Source organism: Hypomesus transpacificus, chromosome 14 (genome assembly GCF_021917145.1).
Source record: "Hypomesus transpacificus isolate Combined female chromosome 14, fHypTra1, whole genome shotgun sequence".
NCBI lineage: Eukaryota > Metazoa > Chordata > Actinopteri > Osmeriformes > Osmeridae > Hypomesus > Hypomesus transpacificus.
In genome coordinates this window covers 13,113,280-13,140,081 of record NC_061073.1, presented here as the reverse complement: position 1 = coordinate 13,140,081, position 26,802 = coordinate 13,113,280, and the positions used below count along the sequence as shown (strand labels likewise).

At 40.9% G+C, this 26,802-nt stretch overlaps 2 protein-coding genes across 10 annotated transcripts in view; both read right to left on the bottom strand.

The window, feature by feature from the left end:
• LOC124476879 (protein inscuteable homolog) overlaps positions 1-12,533 on the bottom strand; it is a 29,041-nt gene extending 16,508 nt beyond the window's left edge. For 2 of the 5 annotated variants that reach the window (XM_047034297.1, XM_047034299.1), the window contains exons 1-2: positions 12,153-12,533; positions 794-887 (exon numbers count right to left, since the gene is read on the bottom strand). In XM_047034297.1, the coding sequence (XP_046890253.1) occupies positions 794-864 (71 nt within the window). In that variant the 5' untranslated portion in view covers positions 865-887; positions 12,153-12,533. The remainder of the gene's footprint in view (positions 1-793; positions 888-12,152) is intronic. The other 3 variants (XM_047034300.1, XM_047034301.1, XM_047034298.1) reach the window with 2 other exon arrangements.
• Positions 12,534-15,152: 2,619 nt separating this feature from the next.
• LOC124476886 (calcitonin gene-related peptide-like) lies at positions 15,153-19,993 on the bottom strand. Of its 5 annotated transcripts, none has more exons than XM_047034312.1 (5): positions 19,890-19,993; positions 18,842-18,933; positions 17,938-18,072; positions 15,743-15,931; positions 15,153-15,512 (listed from the first exon to the last, which is right to left on the bottom strand). In XM_047034312.1, the coding sequence occupies exons 2-4, from the start codon at positions 18,925-18,927 to the stop codon at positions 15,769-15,771; spliced, it is 384 nt and encodes a 127-aa protein (XP_046890268.1). In that variant the 5' UTR covers positions 18,928-18,933; positions 19,890-19,993; the 3' UTR covers positions 15,153-15,512; positions 15,743-15,768. The 5 variants fall into 5 exon arrangements, with proteins under 5 accessions (XP_046890268.1, XP_046890270.1, XP_046890269.1 ...); XM_047034314.1 differs by having other exon boundaries at positions 15,743-15,928; XM_047034313.1 differs by having other exon boundaries at positions 15,773-15,928.
• Between the last annotated feature and the right edge of the window lie 6,809 nt (positions 19,994-26,802).

Sequence of the window (26,802 nt, the reverse complement as noted above, 5' to 3'; positions counted from 1 at the left end):
TTTGGGGGCATATTAAATTACATTTCAGAGTTTCAGCCTGTTTGAACCAACTGAAGTAGAAAAAAGGACACATGTCGAATTAAGATGTGAAATATGTAGAACGAGTCAATAGAATGCTAACATATTATTCCTTTTTTATAACACTGGATACATCAAAATAGCCCATGTTGAACTTCACATAAACTGACTAAGCCTACATATGAAGACGTTTTACCATTTCTGTGTCACCAATGTGTTCCAGTGATAGTGTAACCGTGTTTCTGTTTGCATGCATATCTGTGTGGTTTTATTGATGAAACATGTCCTTGAGGACAGACCAGATACCTCTCAAACTACAGTAATTGCAGTCAGAAGCACATTACCACCAAAGGCTGTGATGAATACAGTGAGTGACAGAGAGAGAGAGAGAGAGAGAGAGAGAGAGAGAGAGAGAGAGAGAGAGAGAGAGAGAGAGAGAGAGAGGGGAGAGAGAGAGAGAGGGGAGAGAGAGAGAGAGAAAGAGAGAGAGAGACTGCATAATGACACCACAACACCAACACCTGAATTCCTCACCCTGTCAGTACCATGATATTAACATCTGTTAGACACAGTCACCATTATAGTACATTAACAAAACAAGGGACTGCCATAAAACACCATGCGTTTTTGGGACCCTATTTAGAGATAAAAGAGGCAAGGTAATATCTTATGAGTAGTGTCAGAAAAACAACAACCATTGTGTGCATGTGTGTGTACCTGTATGTGACATACACAACCTAGATTATGTCTGTGTATAAGTGCTGTGGTTACTTACCTCATAGGAGATGATGAAAGAGAGCTACTGTGTCTGGAACTTTGTGAAGTAGCCATTCTGTCTGTGTCCATATTACTTTTTCTCAGAACCTAGACTGAACCAAATTTGACATAATTAATGCCAAACAACAAATTCAAAGTTGTGCTCCAGTGGCATTTTAAAGTGTCTGTATTAGAGTCGTAAATCAAACACGGTCAAATACTATGTGATACAACCTACACATACTGTACTGACACAAAAACAGTACCCCAGGTGTGCACATTTACACGTGCGCACACCCACATCAACTCACATCACAGCATTTTAGTCATGTTGCTTTCCACAGCAGCATATACACTGCAATATCTACCTATTGATCTGCATCCAAGCCCTCTATTCTTGTCTTGTTTTTTTTTTCTTCCTCTAATTCAATGATCAATAACCCAATGTTTTTAATAGCCGCAGACCCAGTGTGCCAGACCAAGAATATTTCTTATCTTCTAATTCACTGGCTGGCTGCCAGCCAGTGACTCTCCACTTTGAGCCTCAAGCAAGTGCCTGGCGCTCTAAGTGCCTGCAACTTTATTTCAAATTTTCATTGATGCATCCCATTTAGATTAGACCAGTTTTAAATCTGCAAAGGCACAGGTGGCCCTGGCATAGCCTAATCCATTTAGTTAATGACATCATACTGTGAAATGATAACACATTTAATGTTTACCATTGACTATGATTAGTAGTTACACACAGTACAATAGCCGAGCCTCTACCAAACAGCCAGTGCTGCTCAGTGTCAATGAGGTTTCTCAGATGCAGGGGCGGGGCTTGTATTAAATGCTCAGGCATTGTTTTTTATTGATAACATTTTTGTCCAATGTTGTCATTGTATCAATATACTTTAGAGTAATAGTATTGATATGCAGTATGTTATATATACTGTATATGGATACAGTATATATAGGTAGATACTTAAATCATCTTAGTGAAAATAATTCTCAAAGAAATAAAAGACTGCTTTTCTGGATAGTTACAGTACCTTATTTAAACACACTGTATTATCATACACATTGAAGAGAGAAGTCTAATGTGCAAAATCAAGCAATCAGGCATGCCACTGCTGTTGCATGAATGACAGGCAGGTCAAGTGCTATCATTCTGAGAGGGGTCTCTTGTTCTATCGCAAGTGGTCATAATCTGCTCATATGATGAGGAGGTAAAGTGTGTGTTGTTGGCGAGAATTCAGATTCATTGCCAAAGCCAACGCACTGAAAGTGAATCACTTTTAGAGTTTCTCAGATTTTTTTGTTCATTACGTATTTGTTTTTGGTTTCATAAGCGCAGCTATTTTAGGCAGGGCAATCGGGCAGTGGGCGTCATCCGCTCATTACCACACCTGTGTAGCAGCACAAGCCCATTAGGCCACGTCCGATAAGACGGCATTAAAAGGCCACGCGGATACGCATATACACGCATAGGCTCAGCCCATTTATTGTATGATCATGTTGCTGCCGCCCTCCACCATCCCCTTCTCCCCCATGCTGTCTGTATGTTCTATCCACCAGGGGGATCATATCTCTATTGCTCCCTGCCTTTTATGTCCTGTTTGTATGTGTTGCATCGAGGAGGCAGGGAGTGCTTCCCTTAGATCATCCACTCCGCCAAAGTCAAATCTAGATGTCCATGTCATATAACAATAAAAGCTCAAATCGAATACGTGATTGTCTTGACTGAATTATAGTTCAGTCAAGACAATCACGTATTAGATTTGAGCATTTATTGTTACATGACATGGACATGTAGATTTGACTTTGGCGGAGTGGATGATCTAAGGGAAGCACTCCCTGCCTCCTCGATGCAACACATACATACATGACATATGAGGCAGGGAGCAATAGAGATATAATCCCCCTGTTGGATAGATACACAGACAGCATGGGGGAGAAGGGGACGGTGGAGGGTGGCAGCAGCACTGATCATACAACGACCGGGGTGAGTGTGTGCATATCCGCGCGTCTTTTAAAGACGCCTTATCGGACGTGGCCCAATGGATATGCGCTGCTACATGGGTGTGGTAGTGGGTGGAGTAAGGAAGGTGGAGTAAGACGCCTTACGTCCCCGATAACGCGCGCTGCCCGATTGCCCTGCCAGAACTAGCTGCGCTCATTTACTGTTTTCACCATAATGGTGTAGAAATGAACAGCTACTGATTGTAAGTGGGAAAGATTGACTTTCCTAGGGGCTTCATCATGCACCATTTTGCCTCTACATTTACATTTACATTTAGTCATTTAGCAGACGCTCTTATCCAGAGCGACTTACAGTAAGTACAGGGGCATTCCCCCGAGGCAAGTAGGGTGAAGTGCCTTGCCCAAGGACACAACGTCATTTGGCACAGCTCTACTTCCTATGATTCCTGTGGCTCTTGACCATTCACGTTGACAATCTTTCGGCGCCACAGATAGAAGACATGGGTCACCTCACTTGGAAAAGACTTGGAAAAGTTCTGCTTGGATCAAAATCGTTGCTTGTTTTCTGGACACAGAGCACAGAGTAGTACAAATGCAGCTCCACTATTTTCTGTTCTTCTTAAGCGTTTCAGAAATTGTTTCAGCTGGCCCTTTCTAAGTTCTCCTTGTTGGGTTTGTCAGTTATTTTCATGTCTAGATGAGAAACCTGAGTGGTTTGATGGCTTCCTGCCTGTGCTAGAGAGAATGTGGTTGGTTTGGGTAAGGAGACAAAGGACACTTGTGTTCCAGCCATGTCACATGTGGGCTAAAATAACAACCGCCTGGTGGGTTATGTGTGTAACGACTGCAGAAGGAAATAATTCAATGTGCCCTTGAAATGTATTGCGGCACTTGTATTCATGCGTTACCAGTGCGTTTGTGTGTGAGTGGTTGTGTGTGTGTGTGTGTGTTTAATGTCCAGCATAGTCTCAAGTTCTGTTTGTCTCCACACTGCACATGAGGTTTACCTAGCTAGTACTTATACAGCTACACAAAACTGTCATTTCGACAGCATGGGATAGTGTACACCGCAATAAACCACTATAGCAAGACAACTCCTTACGTAGAGCAGGCCCGTCATTTGTTTGCGAAAGGTAATTATTAAGTAATTGAGTAACAAATGAAAGTCATTTCGATGTTTTGCTCATCTAAAATATGAAGAGGTAAGAAGACTCACTGCCAATTCCCTTTTTGTGTGACATGGTGAAGGCTCTAGACAATAGTTTCACTGTCTGCTGACCTCAGCGCCTGTGGTCTTGGTAATTGCAGAGCCACAGAAAAAAAAAAAAAAAAACTGCAAACCTTTTAATGTTCTGTGGTGGAAATTAAGCCCATAGCTGTCTCTGCTTAAACCCACTGCATGGATACTCCACAGGAATTAGGATCCACACGCCAAACACAGAAAGTAAAATACATCCCATCATGCTGGTTCTCCTCATTCGTTTGCCAAACGCTCTTACTCAGCTTTTGACATAAAACAGATTAACAGGACAGAGAAGGAATAAGAAATAGGCAGACATCACTCACCTTTTTACAAAGCCATAGCTTGTCTACAACATAAAACATCAGAGTGGAGCTAGTTGAATAACAGTACTGGAATTCCTCTATCTAGTATCAGAGTATGCTCCCTGGAGATCCTACTTTATCTGCCCTTTGGCCTTTAAATAGACAGAAATGCTTACTATGGACCACCAGCAGGCGTGGAGGCTTGCTCCAAGTCCTTTCATTGAACCAAGAGAGGATATTCACAGGTGGAGACAATAGTTACAACATTTACCAGAGAACTATCATCTTGGATTTGAAGCCTTGGTATGATGACCACTGTAGCATTACTGTATGGGTGGCAGCTGACTGTGGGAACATGCCGGAACCCAGCTCAGCTGAGCTCTGCCACGGCATTCCAGTCCCACGCTCCGTGGGCTGACTCAATGTAGGCCCTGTGCTCTGAGAGAAGAACAGTATAGTGCCCACAGTCACTACAACAAGTGACGCAGCACGCAGTCAGATGTGGTAGCCTAGCTGTTACTGAGAGAAGCTAGAGTAACAGGCTTTCTTGGCTAAGAGACTTGCTAATTGTTTTTTCTTTTTAGTGTCTCCCCAAGACTGTTTATTGTATACTGTTAGATAATACAAAATAATAAAAAACCTTCCATGGAAAAGTATGGACACTTTGTTAATGAGATCTCTACAGAGCTTTACAGGTTTTTTTTTAAACCAAAATAACCCTGTTGATTTTCTCAAGTGAGAGAATGAAACGCATTCCTCAGATAACAATATCTTAAGTTAATATCTATTAACATTTCACAGGCTGGTCAAATGTTTTTAAAGCGCTGACATTTTTTGTTTGCACAATAGTCAAGCTAAAACTAAAGCATGTGAAATGAATAGTCAGAGACTTACATTTTCAATCATAGAGTCAGTCATAGAGTTTGGCTTCCGGCATCAAAAGGTGGAGCAGAATTCATTGCACGCGACATTAAGACCAACATCGTATCTAAACCGGATAGTGTGTGAAAATAGCAACAATGCCATGTTCAATTAACTCTCTCAGCGCCCACATGCAGGCATTAGGATGGGACTGTCAAAATAATCCAGTCCTCAGAGTGCAGCTCAATCATTTAAGACATTGCAGTCAAACAGATATGGGGACCCGCTGTGGATAACAGTGACAGCTCCCACAGTTTACATCATCATGGCTTTCTGGAGCATACAAAAATACACACAATCAGTGTCTGTTTTGTTGGATTTTGGTTGTAGTTCTTCGACCTTTTATAATTGTATTGTCTTGATAATATTGCAAGTATTATAAATATAACAATTATTAAAGTTTTAGACCCCGTCTTTTATGCAGTTTTACTCTCACGATCCAGCTACTAATGACAGTTGAAGTATTTGAGGAGCTGATGTTTGGCTGAGGCATGGGTGCTGACAGATAGGGTTCAAGGGTGTCACAGCTGTGAGAGCAAGACACCCGCAGCGAAGGAGGGCAGAAACAAGTGGATGGGTAGGATGGTGAGCAACTGGCGAGTGAAAGAGCTGAGATGAGTACTGTTGAGGGGGGGGGGGGGGGGGGGGGGGGCGTGTGAAGTGAGTCACTATGCCAAGAGTGCCATGGTTAATTATCGCTTCCAAACTAAGAACTTCATCACACTGACGACCCCAGTCAGTGACCCCCCAGGCCAGGGGGAGGAAACACACTCAACATGTCAGCTCACAGTGGACACAGACTAAGAAGCAATGAAGAGAAAAAACTTTTGCAGTCCAGGATGCTGAAAAAGGAAAAACATGGGAGATCCTTAAGACAGAGATCAGTTGTGTAAAAAGCTGTAAGAAAGTGGAGTGTTAGAGAAGTATGATGACAACACACACAAAAGTGTGTGAGAATGTACACTTTTTTGTACTTTGAATATTAAGGAAGTAAGAGAGCAAAAATCTGTTAGAAAGGAAGGCAAGATGTTTAGAAGGGTCAGGAAGGTGATACAAAGGGCAGAGAACTACGGAGACATGGAACGGAGCAGGAATACAAAATGTCACGGTCTTGCCTATGGGAAAACAATGAAGTTGGGAAAGAGGACTCCATTTATGTGATGGAATGACAGAAAGCTAGGTCTTTAGGTAAGGCATGACATGAGCCCATCTCTACCCTACAAAAGTGGTCCATTATAAAGCAAGTGAGAGAATTAGAGGAGAGAGAGAGAGAACTGGTGTCAGAACATGTCACCTGACACTTCTGAGAAAATAAATGGATGACACCATAAGTATGTTCTGTATTTCAATACCTATCTTGCGGTCAGCTGAAAGTACGATATTTCACACTGTTACTCTATTTTACTATTTTTATTTTCATCTCTCCATCCTTGTACCTCCCTTGAAAAATGGTCTCTACTTGGTCTCATGGTTTTCATATTTTTTCATTTCTTGTCTCTCATTGTCTTTAACTCTAACGTTGTAGCTGTAGCCACATTACCTATGAAATGTAACGCTAACAATAATAGTTATGTAACAACATTTGTGACGAATATTCGTATTTTATGCCATCCTCTCTCTCACCTACTTTATCATCCCTGTCCAAAACAAATGCAGTTTGTTTGACCATTTTGTCAGTCTGGCCATCAAACGGATTCCTATAGAATTTCCTGCAACTTTGGCAGCCTCGGCTTGCTTCATATATAAATCCTCCCATCCTCGCCACTAATGTAAACATCTCAGGTGATATGTTGATCAAGGGATCAGGAAAGGAAGTCAGAAGAGATTAGGTTGACCATTCAGTGAAGTTATTTTGTAGACTGTAGGGTGACAAAAGATGCCGGCTCATCTAACCAATAGACAGAGCTATCACCGGTCCTAGGTTAATAAGCTTTCTGTGAGCAATGGAAATAGTCGCTTGAGTATTGGCCTCCGGGATCGATAGTTGTGTGAACCAGATCATAATAAACAACAAATAAAGATGACATCCTGTCTCCTGCAATCAAATGTTGAGCCATTCAAGATTCTAAATGGACACAGACAAACAGTCTGGCAGACACTGGAGGGCGTCTCCTTCCTGAAGGCCCACTTTATGGCCTTGTAGTATAAGAGGTGCCCTCCAGTGCAGTGCATTACTCATCACATCATATGCGGAACATGTGAAACATTACAACCTGTTTTTATGATGCAGTAGAATCAATTTGATCAGGATGGGTTAAGTCTCCCTCTCTCTCTCTCTCTCTCTCTCTCTCTCTCTCTCTCTCTCTCTCTCTCTCTCTCTCTCTCTCTCTCTCTCTCTCTCTCTCTCTCTCTCTCTCTCTCTCTCTCTCTCTCTCACACACACACACACACACACACACACACACACACGCACACACACACAGAGGTTCAGATGCAAAGCTGGCTGAACCTGCACACATACATAGAAAAAGTGAAGACACAATGTCCCACAGGTAGCCCCTCATATATCCAACAATGATACAGACGTTCAAAGCAACAGTTTCGGCATTGCAAGACTTTTTACACCTAAACTTACTGCTTCAATACCAAATGCTGCCAAGTCTCTTTTTCCCCTCCGTATGAAACTCTGGATGATAAATATCCCATTCACTTGACCACAAGTCTGCGAAAGCACACCCACTGCCATTTTAGTGCTGTACAGTCAGTAATAAAGAAAAACCATAGCTCTTCTTTTCCATGACTTTATAAATAGAGGATGATATAAATAACATACCTTCCAAAAGATGGTCACCTACTCCAAGAAAAATATCCAAATGCATTTTAAGGTCCACCGTCCATCAACAGGAGCAAGCTAAACACATAAATAACAAGACAGGGCTCTCTGATGAGCCAAGGCACTTTGCTAACAGAAGACCAGAGTCATTTTGAGATGCATTAATACTGAAGCTGTGAACAGCTACTGCTGCAATTGGATCCTGAGACTTTAAGGTCCAATGGAGGCCATGGCTGCTTTACCTGACACCAGAGCAACGCTAGCGTAGCTAGCAAAACATCAGGAGCTGCTTAATAATGAATGGAGCCTAGGGAGAGCTAACACATGCCACATGGCTAATACAGAGCTAGGCTGACCAAACTTGAGACAGGTTAGCGTTGGGTCAGTTAATAGCAGGCTTTATCACTATGATCAGTACCAACAAGTTGCTAGCAGGGGACTCTGTCAGCAGAGCACCACACATGGCTGCTTAGGAGAACACTAAAAACTGTCATCCATTATTAGCCTGACTAGACATACTACACAGCTATTAGTACTTCTGATTTAAATACAAATGATTTCAGGTAGGAACTCTAAGACTTGTTTTATAAGACAGACCATAACAGACCGTAACGCATTTCTAGTTCAGGATGCAGTGTTTTGTGATTTGTGTGATTGTACCATCCACTTCGAGCAACTGTGATATCCCACCCAGTGGTCTCTGCCATTTCTGTTGCTTTTCTTTTCCCATCAATCCCTCTCAGAATGACCTCACTGAAGTTTCCATGACACCTCCTTTAGGTTAGATGGAGTGCCTTGGAAATAGCAATGCCCCAGATACAGCCTCTCATGTCAGAGAGAGAGGCATACCAAACACTGGAGTCAAGTGGAATCCATACAGGCAGAATTTACAGCTTGTTGTCCATCTATCTCCACCCACGTTCACCTGCCATGTAAATTACAATCTTCATACCCCCATGCCTAAACCATAAATATACCCTAAGTGGATATGGGTGTTGTGGTCTTTAGTGGGTGTGGACCCAGTGCGGCATTAAGCCACACACGAGACACAAAAGGGAGGAAGGGGAGAGGGCAGGATGACACCAAACCCACTGCTGAACTGAAATATACAGATGGTTAACATTAGGGAGGGGAGCAAATGTGGTCAAGTTTCTTGTGTTTGTGTATGTGTCAGGGTGTGTGTGTCTGGGTGTGTGTGAGTGGTTGTGTGTGAAAGGTAGTGGCATGTCTTATTTCCAGACTTGGCTCCATACACACGCCAAGAAACACAGGCTCCCCTTGAGCGTCTCAGTGGAATTCCGGAGGTGTTTTCATTCCTGTGTTGTTGCACTACACAATCAAAAGCCCAGGGTAAATGTGGCACATATGAGGTCAATAGTGTAAGCAAATGTTTTTTGGAAAGATTTCAAGGTATGCAAGAAAGCCCACGTGTGACCACTGAGCACACACATAGCCCTTCCAAAAAATTCACATAGCCCTTCAAACAAATTCTTCCTATTTTTTCCTGTCATTTAAAGTAAACATATGAGTCTGAGTGTGAGTGTGAGTGTACAGACATCTGCCGCGCACACTTCGAACAATCCCATTTGATATATACAGAAACATTCCCTAGCAGTGAGTGGAGAAGATAGTATTCACACACTTCTTGAATTGAACGTCACCAGTGAAGGACCATCTGATTCAAACGGCAAGCGTAAGCCATCTGTTACGGAAGTCATGGGGGAAAAAAGCATTTATGTCAGAGCTATCCAATGCTCCAATAATGAGAGGAGGGACCAGACTGACTGAACAATGATCTTCTCAAGATTCCCCCAAGGAACCCTCCACTGCATCAACACTCAGGCTGAGTCAAGGAGAAACATGACCCTCGTGCCTTGGCCACAGCACTCCAGTAAAGGATGTTGGTACTCGTCCGCTCTGAGAGGTACCTTAACTCTCTTTTTTTTCCCAGTCCTACCAACGCAAAGAGCCTCCGAGCACATGAAGGGACGGTTAGTGTTCCAATTACTGAGAGGAGGAGCAGGTAAATGTTCAGATTTTGATAAATTACCCCAAGTAATCTAATACCCCGATCTTCTGTCTCTGAAAAATATTTTGCTATATGTAAAACAATAATTCATAATCTGAAATCACACGTTGTTACCTTGTTAAAAATGTTACTCTTTGAAATATATGTTAGCTTGTTTGCACAAGCATGTCACTGAAAGTGTGTGACTCAAAGCTGACATGTATTGCTGAGGACTTCTCTGTGGGCTCAGAATTCAACAGCTGGGAGCAAACCTCTGGTCCTACACAGCCTGGAATGTTTCGGTGTTTCTTTAGTATCATGCGTCGGCCTGGTTTTCATCTCAGCTTTTCATTATTCACATGCTCTGAAAGTTAACTCAAATAGTTTGGTGTCTTGTATGTGTCTAGATCGAATTCTAATCAACTGGTAAGGTAAAAGAAGCATTTAGTAAGAATCTTTTCTAGACCACAGTCGCTTTCTTGACACTTGCCAAATTCTTCAGCTGGGATTGTACTTATTTACTCTTTTGACAGTGGTACTGTCTAGGAAAATAACTGTGAGAGAGGACAGAGCTGGCCTTGAAGCCATCAAGGGAATTGAGCCTTGGAAGGGTAATGGGATACTTTTCTATATTTAATGTCTATGAAAGAAATAAGGAATCAGTTTTAACTAGAACTCCCACTGAGAAAAAAACTGCAAGTGAGCTTTGGGAGCACCACAGTACGTTTCTCAAAGAGGTTGTGTCCGCCAACTCACAGCAAAGCAGAGATTGAAGGTAAAGATTAATTGGTAGTCAAACATACTGACACAACCATCACTCACTGTCCCAAATCATTTGTTGTTCCTTCTTTCTCTCTCTTGATGGTTAGAGGGAATGGGGGATGTGTTTGATGCAGGATGCTGGGTCTATAGAATATGTATAGTAGAACACCCTTGTCGCCCCACCCAAGGAGGGAAGCTGACTAAATGGTGTGGTAGAACGGCCAGGGCTACCAGTTGTGGTTCACATTAGTCAGGCTACTCCCCTCCACAGCTGCTTACCAGAGGAGTGGAGCATGAGATGAATGATGAGAGATGACTGCCAATGTGGCAAGGAAGACATATGCAGCCAACAGACGCACACAGAGACAGTACACAGATGGTTATACTTACACTTGGTCACGCATATCAAGCATACAAACACACACAAGTACTTACTCTCATGCTCAAACAAATGCGTATGACAAGCTCACTCAAACAAACTCAAACAGTACATGTTTATACACACCTCTCTCTACATGCAACATGGGCATTAGAGTCCTTCTCATCATTAACCATATGACCAAACTTACAATCCTATAGCCTACATATTGCCATCTCTAACTGCAAACACAGCTGGCAACGCCTACACACACGCCCTCCAGAGCTCCCAGTCATATCCACAGTGGATGGTAATTCAGCATCACTCAGAGAAAACACACACAAAGCATCTCTTCTGTGTGGGGACATAAAAGGTAACCTGATCCACTGAGGGCTACACTGGCCTACTCTGGCCATGATGTGGGTGGCACACTAAAGGGCATGCAGAAGTTGGGAACAGAAAGAGGTTGACATTTACAAAATGCAAGTTGATATTTAAGTTGTGTCAAAAGAATTGTCAAACGTGAAACAAATTATTGTGATTACGTCATATAATGGGGTGGTTTACACAATTTAAATAATTGAATATATATATATTTTCAGTTTGTCTCTTTTTGTATAACACTTCAGCATCAGCTTTGCCTTCACCATGCCTTTTAAATCTTAAAGTCATTAAGCTGAATCCACCTTACCTGACTGTAGCATTGCCATGTGGATTAGCAACGCTAATGTTTAATGCTATTTCTGAAGCACTAAGTAGAGAAATGCAGTCTCTGTCTTTGAATTAAAGGTTCCACATTTCTTCAGCTGATTCTCTGTGGGAATCTAACAAACATACCTGCTCTTGCCTGCTCAGTGTCTTTCTGATGGCATCTGATGCCACGCCCTTCAGCGGACACCTGCACTTTTCAATCCTCCTTTGGTTTTCTACTACTCCCCAATTTCAATCAATATGTGTGTGTTTTTTTGAAAGAGTATCAAGTCCTCACATATCCCTTCGTGATGCCCATGAGCGAGCAAACCTCAGTGAGCAGTTCTCTGACTTACCCGCGCCCAAGGTCAGAACCTTAAAGTCTTCCAAGGGGTTTTCATGGTCGTGCCACACGAGTCTGTCTTTCTCCTTCTGCCGGCTCCTCTCCTCCTTTCTCTTCTGAGCCCAACCAGCACACTGGAGCTCACTGGCGTAACTGCTCAAATTCTACCATGACCTTAAGGTTTTTCTTGGGGAAGAAAAAGTGCACAGCTCCATTGCCAGTCAAGGGGGCTGAGCATAGTTTCAGCTGGGCGGCCATCCAAACAGACAACTATTCTATTTCTGTCTGCCATGTGAGTGGCGTCGTCGCATTTTGGAGAGGTTCTGTGGTGGGGCATGTAATTGCAGAGAGACCAGTTATGGTGAAATGTAATTGTAGACCTTATGATATCGGGCGAAACTGCCAGCTGAACAAGGTAGAGAACTTTTAAAAGTCCCACAAAAACAACGCAGACCACATAAATAAACGAGGAGCTGGGATCCAGATGTGGGAGAAAGGGAGGGGAGGAAAAAGAAAAAAGAGGGGAGAGGGAAAACCAGACAGAGGAACTGCCATCACAGCAGAATGAAATCACATTTCTGACAGTGAAAAGGTATTTACTTTCCCTGGAAGTCTCAAGAAAAAAGGGCTTTCGGGAAGGTGAGAGGATGTCAGCTGATTGTGTGTTGTTTCTGGCCCATAACCAGGAGCATTTTTAGGTGTCTGGTTTCACCGTGGCAATTACAACCGTCTGGAAAAATTGGGTGCTTTTAAAGAAAAGGGAAGGAAAATTTCTCAAATGAAACGAGAGTTAGGTGGTTCACATTACCCTTCCCTCTTCACATACACATTTTTGTCTTACCAACACACAAATTAGAGCAGCTTTCACATACCAATCCTGAGCACTAAATTATGAAATATTACCTTTCAAACCATTTTACTCTATTTCCTCACATAAGCAATGGATGGGACATATAATCAAATTGCAAAGTCTATTAGTAAATCCTACGTATACTCCTTCACTCACTAGTGTAGGAACAAAATGTTAGGTGAAGTTCAAATTGTGTCAGAAATGCTTCAAAACTCCAAAACCTTTCACCAGATTTTGGGTTATAGTTGACATTTCTGGGAACTGCAAAAGTAAGGACTTTCCTTTGGATAAAGGGTTTTGCTGCAAACCCCCTTTTCATATGAACCATCTAATTACCAACTGAAATCATCCAATAAGAAGCAGCTGTACACTATTAGGACTGCTTTGTCATTGGCAAATAAGTCTGAGTTAGGTTACTGAGAATAAAACGCAAATATTTGAAACCAGCCCTTAAACTCTCGTCCCCCTCAATTATGAGAATGTGTAGGAAAAATGTTTCTCCATCATTGAACCCATTTTTCCATGTGGAATCCAGCCCTGTTCAGAACCCTGAACTGATTCCAGCCCAGACAGTCAGACCGACTGAGTTAGAAAACATGCTCGACTATGGAAAGACTGTAAAAAACGAATAACAGATGAGGCTTCTACAGCCAACAAAGAAATGGAGCTCAAATCCAGTTTTGCACTCTGTATTGATCATGCACCCAGAGACTCATTGGTCGTGATTATGTCTTTCCTATGTCCTGTAACAGTAATGAAGTCCCATATCTCAAGCCATAAGAATCACCCTGTAAAACTTTGTTCATTGCTTTTAGTTTGTAGTTCATCTTCATCTAAAATCTTTCACCAATCTTATCTTGGTCCATCTTGACCGATGCAATACTCTTTTTATTATTTGTATTTTCAGTGGTTGGGGTCTTGTTTGGTGTCTAGTATGATATTTTCATTTAAAGACGTTTGCGTCAGTGGTGTGCACAGCCTCCATGTATGTGTTTAAGCTTCTCCATGGACCCTACTGGCCCTGATAGTTTTTCTGGGATTATTCCACTGAAAATGTATCATGTTCATTAGTTTTAATTTCATTCTCATTCAGGTTTAACTTTGTCTTCAACTTTTGTAAGGATACTTTTATTGCCACCTGTTGGAAGATTGCTGTAAAAACACATGAAGCCCAAACTGGATTAACAAGAAACCTTGTAGATATGTTACCAGTTTATACACTTCAAATGAAGTAAAATAGTGACCATACAATTACAGAGTGAGCAATTCACAGTGACAAAAATTAACAGTTGGACCTTTGACTTGAAACCAGTACATCATTTAAAAGAACCAGTAGCAATTTAGTTTCAGGTTCAGATGGCTATGTAAATTGTGTGTAACTCCTGCTTAAATGGAATCCTATGTGAACATACGATTCTAGTCAAATGGTGTAAGTAGGATCGTCAATTCTAATTGCAAGAATCTGGCTGCAAGTCAGGTCAGTTTTCTTGAGAGATTCCCAATTCTCATATGTTTAGCTGTCTCTGATCTGGTGTATTAGTCTATGGTTCAGCACATTAATACAACAGTATCATTTTAGCAGTATGAAAAACGACTTGCAGTGCTCTAACAGGTATCATCTACTGATGTATTATTCACTGTTGCATACTAATTAGGCTTTAAGTTACATCATTACAATTTGTATTTTAGTTGCATTTGTAAATGTTTATCATGAGAAAGAAGTCGAATTCTTTATCAGTGTATTCTGTCAAATGTTTCTGAGCTTGCAATGTTCCAGTGTATTGATTGTAGAAAACCAGGGTAGGTATCAACCATGATATGCACCATACATAATCAGCAAGCATCTTTCTTCACCTAAAATCCAAACCCTTTGAAGAACAACACAAGTACCCCAAACCCAAATGTATCTAAAATACATTTTAATTATGCTGAAATTTCACAATCGTTACAATATTAATCTCTGGATTTTTTTTTTTTTTTTTTTCTCCTCTTCATTCTTGTCTTCTTTATATCTGGAAACATACTGTACAATCATGTCATGTAAAGTGTTCTACATCAAGGCACAAGACACAGCCATTGAAGGGAAGCCTAGGGAAGGCTGATCTTTAATGGCGTCCCTCTGGAGAACAGCAAACAGGTGCTGCCAGGGACAGGGATGAGAGAAAGGACTTATGGGTCTTATAAGGGGTCATATGGTACAAATGTGCTGCAAGTAAAGAGAGAGATAGAGAAAAATAATAATAAAGAACCACTTCTGTTCTTTCTTTATTTCTGATGAAAATGCATAAAAAAGTAAAATAAGGATTCATTTGTTTATGTACATAACTTTGGATGGTGTTTTTTTTTTCTTTCTTGTTTGCCAAAAGTAAAAATGAAAAGTTCATAACATTAGTGGAGTATGTTGTCTAAATTTTAGAAGACTGTTGGAGACTGAAGGGCCAGTGGTCTCAGTTTATTTTGAATTTGTAGTTGATGTTTTTTCCCCAGTTACTCTGATGTCCTCAAACTGAGATGGTTCAACCTCTGCAAGAGAAGAAAGTAAAGTAAAAACGTCTTAATAACAAAGACAAAGGGAAATACAGGTGTGCTAAGCAAATAGTTACATTTCATAATTCATAATTTCATAAAAAATAAACTAAACCACCATAAAGAACAGAAAGAGATGAGAAAAGAACGAAGAAATAAAAGTAGAAGGACGAAGAGGAAGAGAGGGCAATAAACGGAATGCTGAAGATAGAAAGACAAGTATTCACCATTTCCCTGAAGGTGGTTGGAATGCTCACATCTGGGTGTTTCTCCTCCGCCGGCCGAAGGCCTTGGAGCCTACGTTGGTGGGGACAAAGTTGCTGTTGCCCATGCCTCCTGACCGGCTCAGGAAGTCAGCCAGGCGGTGAGTCACACAGGTTGCTGTGTTGCAGGCTCGCTTCTGTGCTGTAACACTGCTTCAGGAGAGGGGGGTGGACGTGGTTAACGATGAGCTCCGGAACACACGCACACACCATCATAAAGACATGGCCCCATCCAAGAGATACAGTCATGTACACACATACGTGCCTACACAGTCCCACACATGATAACACATGTAAAAGCAGTTGACTAATTTAATAAAGAAAATCTTAGACTAGAGTAACATATAGCATATATTTAGTCATTTTAATCACTTTAGAAAATGTGTTTTGAATTAGATCAGTCATATTTCTTACCTTGAGACTCCATTAGGGATTTAGAGGTATTTCAAGGGCATTACCATAGAGCTAAAATAATTTCTTAGTAAACTTAATTTCCTGGCATTGGCTTTATAGAGCTACGTCAGGATCATAAAACTACATAGCATTACTTTGAAGTTGAAAATAAGAAAAGGCTTCCTGGTAGAAAAATACGTTTATTGAATGAGAAACATGGTGATGCATGGAGGAACCATTTATTATCTGTTGATATAACTAAAATCTGCCCATTCCTGATTAGATCCTTCAGCAGTTTTCAATACAATCAATGATTTGTTCTGTGAGGATTGCACATTGAGGATGAATCAAATGACTCCTGTAGAAGAACTGATTATGTTTTAAACCCAATTGAGTTGATTGATTGTCTAAAATGGTAAAGTATGTTATTCTCTGTCAAAATGAAATGGAATGAGCTCAAAGTAAAGGAAAACAATCGTGTTGGGGGATAGCAATCAGAGATTCTCCTTAAAGGGTCAATCAAGCAGGCAAACTCCACATGCACCGAGACTTGTCAAACCAAAACCATAGGGAAGCAGCGGGATGAGGAGAGGAGGAAGGAAGCATCTGGGTTAGATACTTTCAAGCATCTCCCCGTAGCCTGTATAGAGATCCCTGTCAGGTAAGCTGCGCTTCTTGCCAGGCGTTCCTGCCCCCACATCCGTGCGAGGGAACGTTTGCAATTTGTGCAGCTCCTGGGACAGTTTTCCCAGCACACAGGTGCTGAGGTTGGAGCAGCGCTTGGTAAGGGGTCGTTCCATGCTGTCAGAGGGATAGGGAGGGAGGAAGGGAGGGGGACACACAAACATGCAGAAACAGGCTCATAAACATGGGATAACATGCAGGTCTGGTCACTCTCTCTCTTTCTCTCTTTCTCTCTCTCTCTCTCTCTCTCTCTCTCTCTCTCTCTCTCTCTCTCTCTCTCTCTCTCTCTCTCTCAAATGGTCTTTCTCTTTCACACTCATGCTTCATCGTCTTCTATGTCTCTCTCATCCACGGTTAGACACACTTTTTATTTGTCTCACTTACTTACACCCACACATGATCTCTCAATCTTCCAACATCTCTCTGTTAATTATGTTAGTATGGTTAAATAACAACAATATCCACTCATGCATTTGCTATGAGAGAAAAATGCATCTTTGGACATGCTTTCAAAATAACATCATGCTCCCCCTCCCAACAGTTATAGGATTTTTTTTTATGTATTAACCACATGCTCATATCATACCTACGATCCTCCTGCTGTAATGTAACGTTTTTCTATCATGCAATAAATTCCACTCCCAACTAATCCACATCATGCACGCATCCATCTGGTTAGGCATACTGATTTGTCAACATGTCCAGCAAGCAAACAGGTTTGCGTATTCAAATTATATAATAAGAGTCAAACAAATCCATGCTGTAGAAAGGTTGCGACAGAGAATCTGTTTGTGAGCACTCAAATCTTTCCTTTAGGTTTGAGTATGTTTTTTCTCACCTCTATAGGTAAATTAATATCCAGATGAACACACTGATATGAAGGGGTAAAAAGGTCCTCAGAAAGAGTTTGAGGAGGTTAAAGTGAACTTTAAAGAACAATTTGGGTGTGACACCAGTGCTCATCCACGGGTGATCACTCACCCTCATCATTTCTTATGACTAACATCTGTCTTTCATATTCACCAGCCACTGGAAGACAATCTTTCCAGGGATACCAGGAGGTAATGAAGGGTCGTCTGTACCTATTGCCTTCGTTGACTTGCTGCTCCAGCTCCTCGGCTGTCATCTGCACAAACTCCTTGACTATGGCGTTGAGTAACCTCCGTGCCTCATAGTCCGTGAGCGTGACGTGATCTGTCATGGAGTCTATGCCCGGTCTAGAGAGTGGTGGGGGAGAGTGGAAGGAGGAGTACGTTGTATAGGACATTTACATGAACCGTGGCTAGACTTAGAATCTACAGTGAAGAAGAAAGAAAGAAAGAAAAAATGAAAAAACGGAATGGAGCTTCACAGTCCGAAAGGCATTATGTTGAACTCGGAGGGACCCCAGCCAACACGGGAAAACAATCTGCTGAGAGTGGGCCATCTAAAAGGGCCGTTGTGTGACCAAGTCGAGATTTATGACTAAATCAATATCTTCATGGAACAAGGAGTGGGGGTCGTGACTTGGATGTTTTTATTTATCTCATCTATCTCTCCTAAATTAAATTACTCGTTATATTTAATTTTTTTTCAACTGGAAATTTCATTAGAGTGTCCCTTGACACTTAACTAGAGTGCACTTTGATGATATTGGGCAAAAAATATGCTTGTATGCATGTTGTTACAATAAAATGTAAATTTATTGTGGGAATAGAAAGTAATTTACAGACTCAATAGAACGATGGAAAAGATGAAGTCTTCCAAACAAGTTACTAAACTCCACTGAACAATACAATATAAACTGACTAAAGTAGTATATGTGAATGGATGGTGTATTTATGGTGAATCCACAATTTAAGTCAATCCATTCATGTGCACAGTATGTGTGCATTAGTGTGTTTGCATAACTACAGATGTACGTGTGTGTGTATTACACACGGGTCAGCAGGTGTAAATTAACTGTCTGTCCGTCTGTCTGTCTGTCTGTCAGTCGGTCTGTCTCACCTGGCAGGGGCCGCTTGTGAGCTGTACATCTGGCATATGACCAGGGCATAGGTAACAAGGAAAGCAGAGATCTTCAACATAATCATGGTCCCCTACAGCAAAGACACAATCCTGTCAGCTCCACACAATGCTACATACATTCATAAATTCAGTCATAGAACATCAATAACTTCAAGAACATCATCACCATTTGATCATACATATATGTATACATTGGTGAGGCACACCAACAAACGACTGTATGCTTTTTCAGGCACTTCTTGAAAATAACTTTCCCCAGTCACTCCTCAATCTAGCTGCAGATTCTCTCACTCGCTTCTCTCACCTTGTAATTGGACAGTTCAAAAAAGCCTGACGCATCCATCCATTTCTCCATCAATCTATCAATTTTCTCCATCAATCTATCAATTTCTCCATCAATCTATCCATTTCTTCATCAATCTATCCATTTATCCATCAATCCATCTATTCATTCATCCACCCATTCCAACTCGTATCCAACTTCTTATCTCTCTGGCTCCATCTCTGAAAAGGACTGGTAGTCCTCTGCCAAGCCTTTAGCATGTCCAGGACAAGGGTCTTAGCGTGTAGCGCAACACTAACAAGTGGGACAGCAGCATTAGCTGGAGCTCTGAGGAAGGGAGTGGGACACCAGCGTGCCAACTCTCAGGGGAGCAGGTGCATTAGTGTAATAAGCTGCCGCCTCTCTACCTCTCACGCACACTCACACACACACGCTCTACCTCTCTTTCAGACAGCCCGAACCCCCCAGACCCCCATCCTTCTCTCTTGCTCCCTTTCCAGCTCCAACACTTACTTTCACTCTTCTCCACCTGCACTTTCTCTCACCGTCTCCGTACCCTTCCCTCTCCCCTTGGTGCCTGTAGAGCTGGGCTCTGGAACCCTTCAGCCACACATCAATTCCATTATCACCACTACCTCATCACACTGCACCAAAACGCAGGTTTACACTGTGAACATCCCATGGACTTTCCATTCAATTTTTTGGGGTCCATTACGTGAATCACAGTAAAAGTTTATCACTTACCTTCAGTGATAATCACCTTGCAAAAAAATAGAGCTATATATATATATATCAAACACTAAGTTGACTTCTCTCAACTTGAAGACCAACTCTTGATTCTGTTGCATGCAGAGCCAATGCACAAGCCTATATATCCACCACTTGGATTTGTGCATTGCCTGTGTAGGTGTTTAATTATCTTTCTTTGGCCAATCCACTGGCTGAGATGCTCCGGTAAGCCAATCAGATGTCATCCCTTACTTCTGGCACTCTAATAAGGGAAATGGCTTTGCAATGACGTCATTCTCCAGTCATGATGTGCTCCATTCACAAAATATTCCAGTCATTTAGACCATTTGACATCCAAGTTGGTGTTGTAGCCATTAATTAAACAAGCAAACCAAATTCACAGGACATGAAAACTATCCCCAACGATACACATTTTGTAGAAAATCTTACATGCATGACATTTGTCAAGTGACAAATAAGTAAATCACGTCATTGATTTGCAGACGGGGCCATCTGCTGGGGAGGCATGTAAACTGCCCATGTACATGACAAACATTCAGTCCAGGATTGGAATTACGGTATTCAAGATATAGAAAATCCATGACCTCAAGAATCTGTCTTTGTTTTTACACACTAAAAACACACATTGATTGCATTTGTAACATTGATTATACGTTGACAATACTGGTTTACAAAAAGTCTACTTAAATAGGAAATATTTTAAAATGTTGACACAATGTGAAACAATGTTCTGTATAACGATCAGATTAATAATGTAAAACAAATCTTTTGGTAATAAATTGATAACAGTCCATCAAGTTGTTCCGCTAACTGGTGTTCATGATCAAGATAATTGGCTAACATTCCATTTGTAATGACAAACACTACTGCCTACCCCTCTCTTGCAATTACATAACTATTTTTCATGTGGAATCAAATGGCTTCCCTTCCTCTTCATAACAGTGGACACATATAGTCTATGTTTCTGTGTGTGTACAAATGTGTGTGTGAGTGTGTGTTGCTGTGGCTGTGTGTGTGTGTGTTGCTGTGGCTGTGTGTGTGGGAGTGTTGGTCTGAGTCCCGGGGGAGAGGAGGGGGAGGTCTTTTCTTGTCTGCGTCATAGAGGAACCCCATTAGACAGGATGAGCCTTTTAGTGCTATTGAGCAGCGAGCCCCAGCGATGTCACAGACTCTAAATCACTGCAAAATGGGCCGCCCAGGGTCCAAACCCATACCTTGGAGAACAGGGGAGATAGGAACATAGTGTGTCCAGTGTATAGGTCTGCTTGCGTGCATGTCTGTGGTTTCACCTGCTCTTGAGCGCGTTTGTATGTCAGTGTGTGTTTGTGAATGAGCATGCATGAGACAGTGTGAATATGTGACAGTGGATGCGGTCTCGCAATGATATTACTCAAAATTCACCTTTAGGGAGTGATTAGAGTCAATACAGTAGTCTTTCGCAACAGATCTCACCTACTCACCTGCTCACCTACCCTGGTGTGATTTCAGTGGACATTTAACAATTTGCCCTAACAGGATAGAATACCAAATTTAGATGGGCTATTTATGAAACTTTTGGTCGGTTTTGTCAAATCCACTGCACAAGCACAGACAAATTTGCTATTAGAGAAATAAAAAAGCCAAACACGATCATTTGCATATTTGATGGGCTTTCTTATTTTTATAAACATACTAAACCATAAAGCTTAATGCACTAGACTAAAGAATGTAAGTCATACTCTGGGAGATGCATATTGGTGATAAGGCCAAAGGGCTGAGATATGATCTTTGTTCCACTCTTCAGCGCAGGGTGCTGCGCTACAAGTGGGCAGGACCAGATTCAGATCAAATGCTTCATAAAGACAAAGGAAAGAGCAACTGCACTTAAGTCATTAGCTACACTGTGATAGCTCTAAATCTCTAAATCTAATTTGTGCTCACCATCACCAAAGAGGCTCTGCTTGATTGAATGTTTGTGACCAAGCTTTTATCATTGTGTGGTTTCCACTGGAGGCTCTGAGGGGTTTGTTCACCTGGAGAGTGCTCACCAGGAGTACCGGCACACACACTCGACCATACTGTTTGGTACGATCAGAAACACACACATGAAAATGCATAGCCAAATGCACAAACTTGCAGAGATGGGAGAACATTGGTAAGTACAATAGATTTGTTCTGGTTTACTCTTTTTCTCTAACATACACACAAACACATTCTTCACGTGCACGCATTGCCCCCCCTTGAAGTACATGCATAGTCCCCATGAACTAAGTGGTATGTGGGGACACCGAACAAATGATAAGCTTACATTTTGCAATAGGTCATTACTTTAAGACCCATGTGGAGTGCCACTTCACTTGTAAGAGCAAGCAAGTGCTCATTGGCTTCACTGTTGTTCATCTCAGGACATTAGGGAAATTACATTTAATAGTTTAAACAGGCATCAATCAGGTTGCCATTGCATACTGCGTGGGAGGAAGGTTTGGCTAGCTCTGACATCATCCTCCGCTGGTTTCAGTAGTACTCTACTTTCATTCACGAAAAGGAGGGGAAAGGGAAAATGTTGACCACTCAACAATGTCTAGACTCTTATAAATGCGGCGTTTGTGGAGAGGGGTTTTGTGTGTTTATGAAAGTGCATTCAAAGTATCTATCATGCTTCTACAAGTGTAAAGTGACTCAGCTGGAGGAAATATAGAGTTAAATGGAATATGAACTTTAACTGGACTTGCTTGGTCCTTGCTTGCTCTGCCTTTTTCAACCTGGTAAAATAAAGTTCAGTGTGGCATTAAATAAACTGACACATTCAAATATACCGACACATCAAAAAACTTGCAACACATTGTTGTGTTTCCCAGAAGCATGAACACTCAACTGTCACTAACACATGTACAATAATACATGTACGACCATTATGATCTTGTTACTTTTACTTAAATTCAGCAAAACTATTCTCACAGTGACTCAGACGAGTACCCCTTTAAAAGCTTGAGAGTAGCAAACAATTCCTTCCAAGTATCTTAAGAAAACTTGGCACTAATTTATTGGAGCCATTTCAGGTTCAATCACACTTGATCAACTTGGATCCCATCCCATGGTATTTATAGAAAGTTAAACGGTATGCGGTTATGAAATGTGGCCCATGGCCAAGCTCTGCTGTCATTTCTTTCTCCACAGCAAAGACGAGTTGGAAATTAAAGAGTCTTACAGTGTCAGCTTCAATATATTAGACTGATGAGTTCAGCTTCATGTACATGATGTTATACTGTAAGACATTGGGTTATACCCTGTGAATTATCTTCACTGTTCACATAAACAATAGGTTTCTTTTGTGCTAAAAAAATGTGTTCATTGATGGGTTGTGGATGGTTGTCTCTAGAACCTGGTGATTTTTTATAATTGACATGAAAAGTGACATGGTTAGAAGTTCTCCAATCAATTGGCACCATATATTTGTTAGATGGCAGGTACGATTTTTATTTAATCCATTCTGAAGTCAGGCTGGATGATTGTGAACGTTAAAGTTTTCAGTGTTAAAGAGTTCGCAAACTTTCTCACGCTGCTGTGAAAAGTATTTTTTGTTGAAAAGTAATTAGGTTGCAGCCTCACTGGGCTTGGGGCTTATATTTCCTGGGGTGGTTCCCTGGTTCAAGGTACCATACAGGCTGAGGCCTTATACAGGGACCCATGTTTCCTCCCCTCTCTCGTTTCCTTACATTTCCATTTGCTCTTTACTTTCTCTGTCCAAGTTTCTTTTTTAAAAGCATTATATCATATACACCAAACGTCTTTAGACTGACTGTGTTACACGTGATTTTAACTGATCATTGTTTTTTGGCATAATTACAGTAAATGGAATTTAGGATCAGTATCATCTATTGAACTTTTTTATTTTATTACGTAACTTACTAATTAATAGCTGAAACATTTACCAAGAAAGGATAACTGACTTTGCACACATTTTCCTTAACCAATACAATGCCATTATTTTCTATATATCAGTTTCAAAAATAGTTAAGCATTAAGAAAAAAACGAATTATAAATTCAGTTTATCACTGCACTGGTGATTCAATGATACAGTGCAAAGACAAAAAGGCCTACAAAAGGAAAGTGCATTGTAGGTAAACATAAAATACCATATCAAGTATTACAATGCAGATGTTTATTCATTTAGCAGATGCTTTTATCCAACATTCATGTCATGCAAATAGTGCATCTAGAAAGCACAGTAGAAGTCCTTTTTGCATTTAAATGGAAAACAGTTGAGGTTATCTGATATTGAAATTCCTGGGTGACAGAATACACCAAGATCTTTCTAAATACAGACACTTTCTTAACCATGTATGTCCCATCAGCCACTCCTCAGAGAAGACACCCAACTGACGCAATAGACCATTAAAGTCTGTGACCCTTAATTCTCCCCCTTCTCTGATTATATCACTCTCTTATTGAAGTAATTGAGTCTTACAGCTAATGACTCTGGCACCGTGGAGATGAAATTAATACTCTGTGTTCGGATGCTGGCATGGCATTTCCTTCATGTTAGAAATGGGACAGATTTTCTAATCAGTTAAATGCAGTAAAAGCACCCTCAATCGTCAAAGCCATTACTGTGACATGATGGATCCTGGAGCACAAGTGACCATTAAGGAGTTTGATGTATATATTAGCAATGGTGAGCCAGATACCGTAGGTGTCTCACAAGCTACACTTGACCACATATATTATGAGATGTTACAATAGTGTTACTGACTGTCCCAACATTGATCTTGCCATGCCCAAAATTAGGATATAAGTATGGCCATGAGTGGAAGACTAGAACTGTTTCTGAATCCAATCTGATAAATGATTCAATAATCATGTCCCAACACATACTTGGCATTACTTCCTTTCTATAGTCTCTCAGTGGATGAGTGCTCCATTCACTTCAGAAAAGCCTTTTCTTAAAAGTATTCAATTGTGTCCTTAATCCAGTCCATGGAGTGCTTCTTAGGACTCAACCTTTGATGCCTCTTTAGATGTATTGCTTTCTTTAAACTGATTTTCTCACAGACTCACCCTGCTTTACACTGGGACATTTGGTAAAAACTGTGATGTAACTGACAATCTCTACTTTAGCATTCAAATGTGGTACTACAGTGAAATTGTTAAATAAACTCATCGTCAATGGACATACAGGTCATGCACACAATGTTTTTGTGGAATGTGTGTTATGTATACCCAGGGTAATGAAACCTAAACCTTTTTAAGGTAGATCTCAGAAGGGGGAAATGGCGCACTTCCCTTAAAAGCTCTTACCTGATCTCAACCAAACTTATCTTGGTCTGAAAAAGTGGTTCATAGATTTGTTGTCTAGCCACTGAGGAAAAATTGGTGACTAAACGGTTGCTCATAAAGGGGGGTCAGTGGTAGCCAAGAATCACTTTCATCTCCAAAAGTGACCTCTCACATTAGTTAATCCAAAAATACAGTATTGGATGGGCAAATGCAATTAATGTTTGAGCATTTGCTTGGGGAGCCAGGGAAATACTTTGAGCTGCATTAATGATTTGATGTCTCATTTCCCAGACTTGGCATTGGCTGTTTCTATCCATTGACAGTCAACTTATACTGTTGAGAAAGTCAATGGTGTGGGTGCCCTTTTTGAAATAAATGTTTGCATTGTCATTCAGTACATGAACATGCATTGTGATGAACACCTTAAACTTAAACTCTTTTGTTATACAATTATATTGCATGACAACATTAAATTATATTTTCATAAAACAAAATATTACAAACCAGTATTTTCATTAAAAGCAAGTGACCTCTCCTGTCACCCGAGATGTACTCTTGTCCTTGATGTAATCCAGTCCCGGCATGTCTGCTTCACAGTATCCACCTTGAGACCACCTGATGATTTTCTTCAAGACAGCACACAAGCAAACACATGATTGACAGGCAGAGGAAGCTATACATACAAAGCGTGCAGAATTATGTGGTTACTCCTTCTTGTTCTTTGTCTGAGCAGGCTGCACATGTACATCCCCAGGGGATTACAACCTGCCAGACCAGCTTCCCCATCAAACAAACTACAGCGGTCAGATCAGACGGGAACAGCAGGGAACCTGTCAAACATACAAGTCCCAGAATGCACCTGATCCATAGTGGTACACATGTAGTGGAGTAAAAGAGTCAAGCATGGCATCCATGTTCTTATCAAGAAGACCTGACAGCAGTGGGTAAATATAGGTCCACAGCACATTATTCCTTTTGTTTACAGTGCCTCAAGAAATTATTCAGACACCTTTTCTTTCTTTTTTTTGTTGTTGCTATGGTTAAAGATAATAAAACATTTTATTTTCGATTTTTGCCCTAAAAAATACATATCTGTTGTGATGAATTATAAAAATGTTGGGACAAATACTTTTGCAGAATTAAGAGCTTTGTGTGTGTTTTTTTCCATTATCTAATTATTGACACAAATGCTTCAGGTACAGAATTCCTTAAACTTCGTGGCTTTTTACTGTGGTATGTACTGTGAAATGCTGAACGATGAGGTAAAATGATGCATACACATTGGAGTATCAATAGAGGGTCAAATTGTGTGTCAAAATAAGTCATTTTCATGCTTTACAAAAGCATTGAACAGTGTCTAACATACATGTTATTTTCCTACAAGCATCTCTCTCCACAAATTAAAAAGGTTGGAATAGTGGAGTGATCAAAATAAACCATACAGGTTGTATTGTAATATAGCTGCTTGAACTTTCAGCATAACTCCACCAGCTTCTTAAGAAATAATCAATAAGCATGAATGAGCAACACGATGGGGAGGTTTGCCACTTATTGGCTGGTTATTATTAGATTTAGAGGCTGAGAGAGGAGGCAATCAATCTGGCCCTTGATATTATTAAGTGCTCCACAATGTGCTGTGTTTTTTTTCCG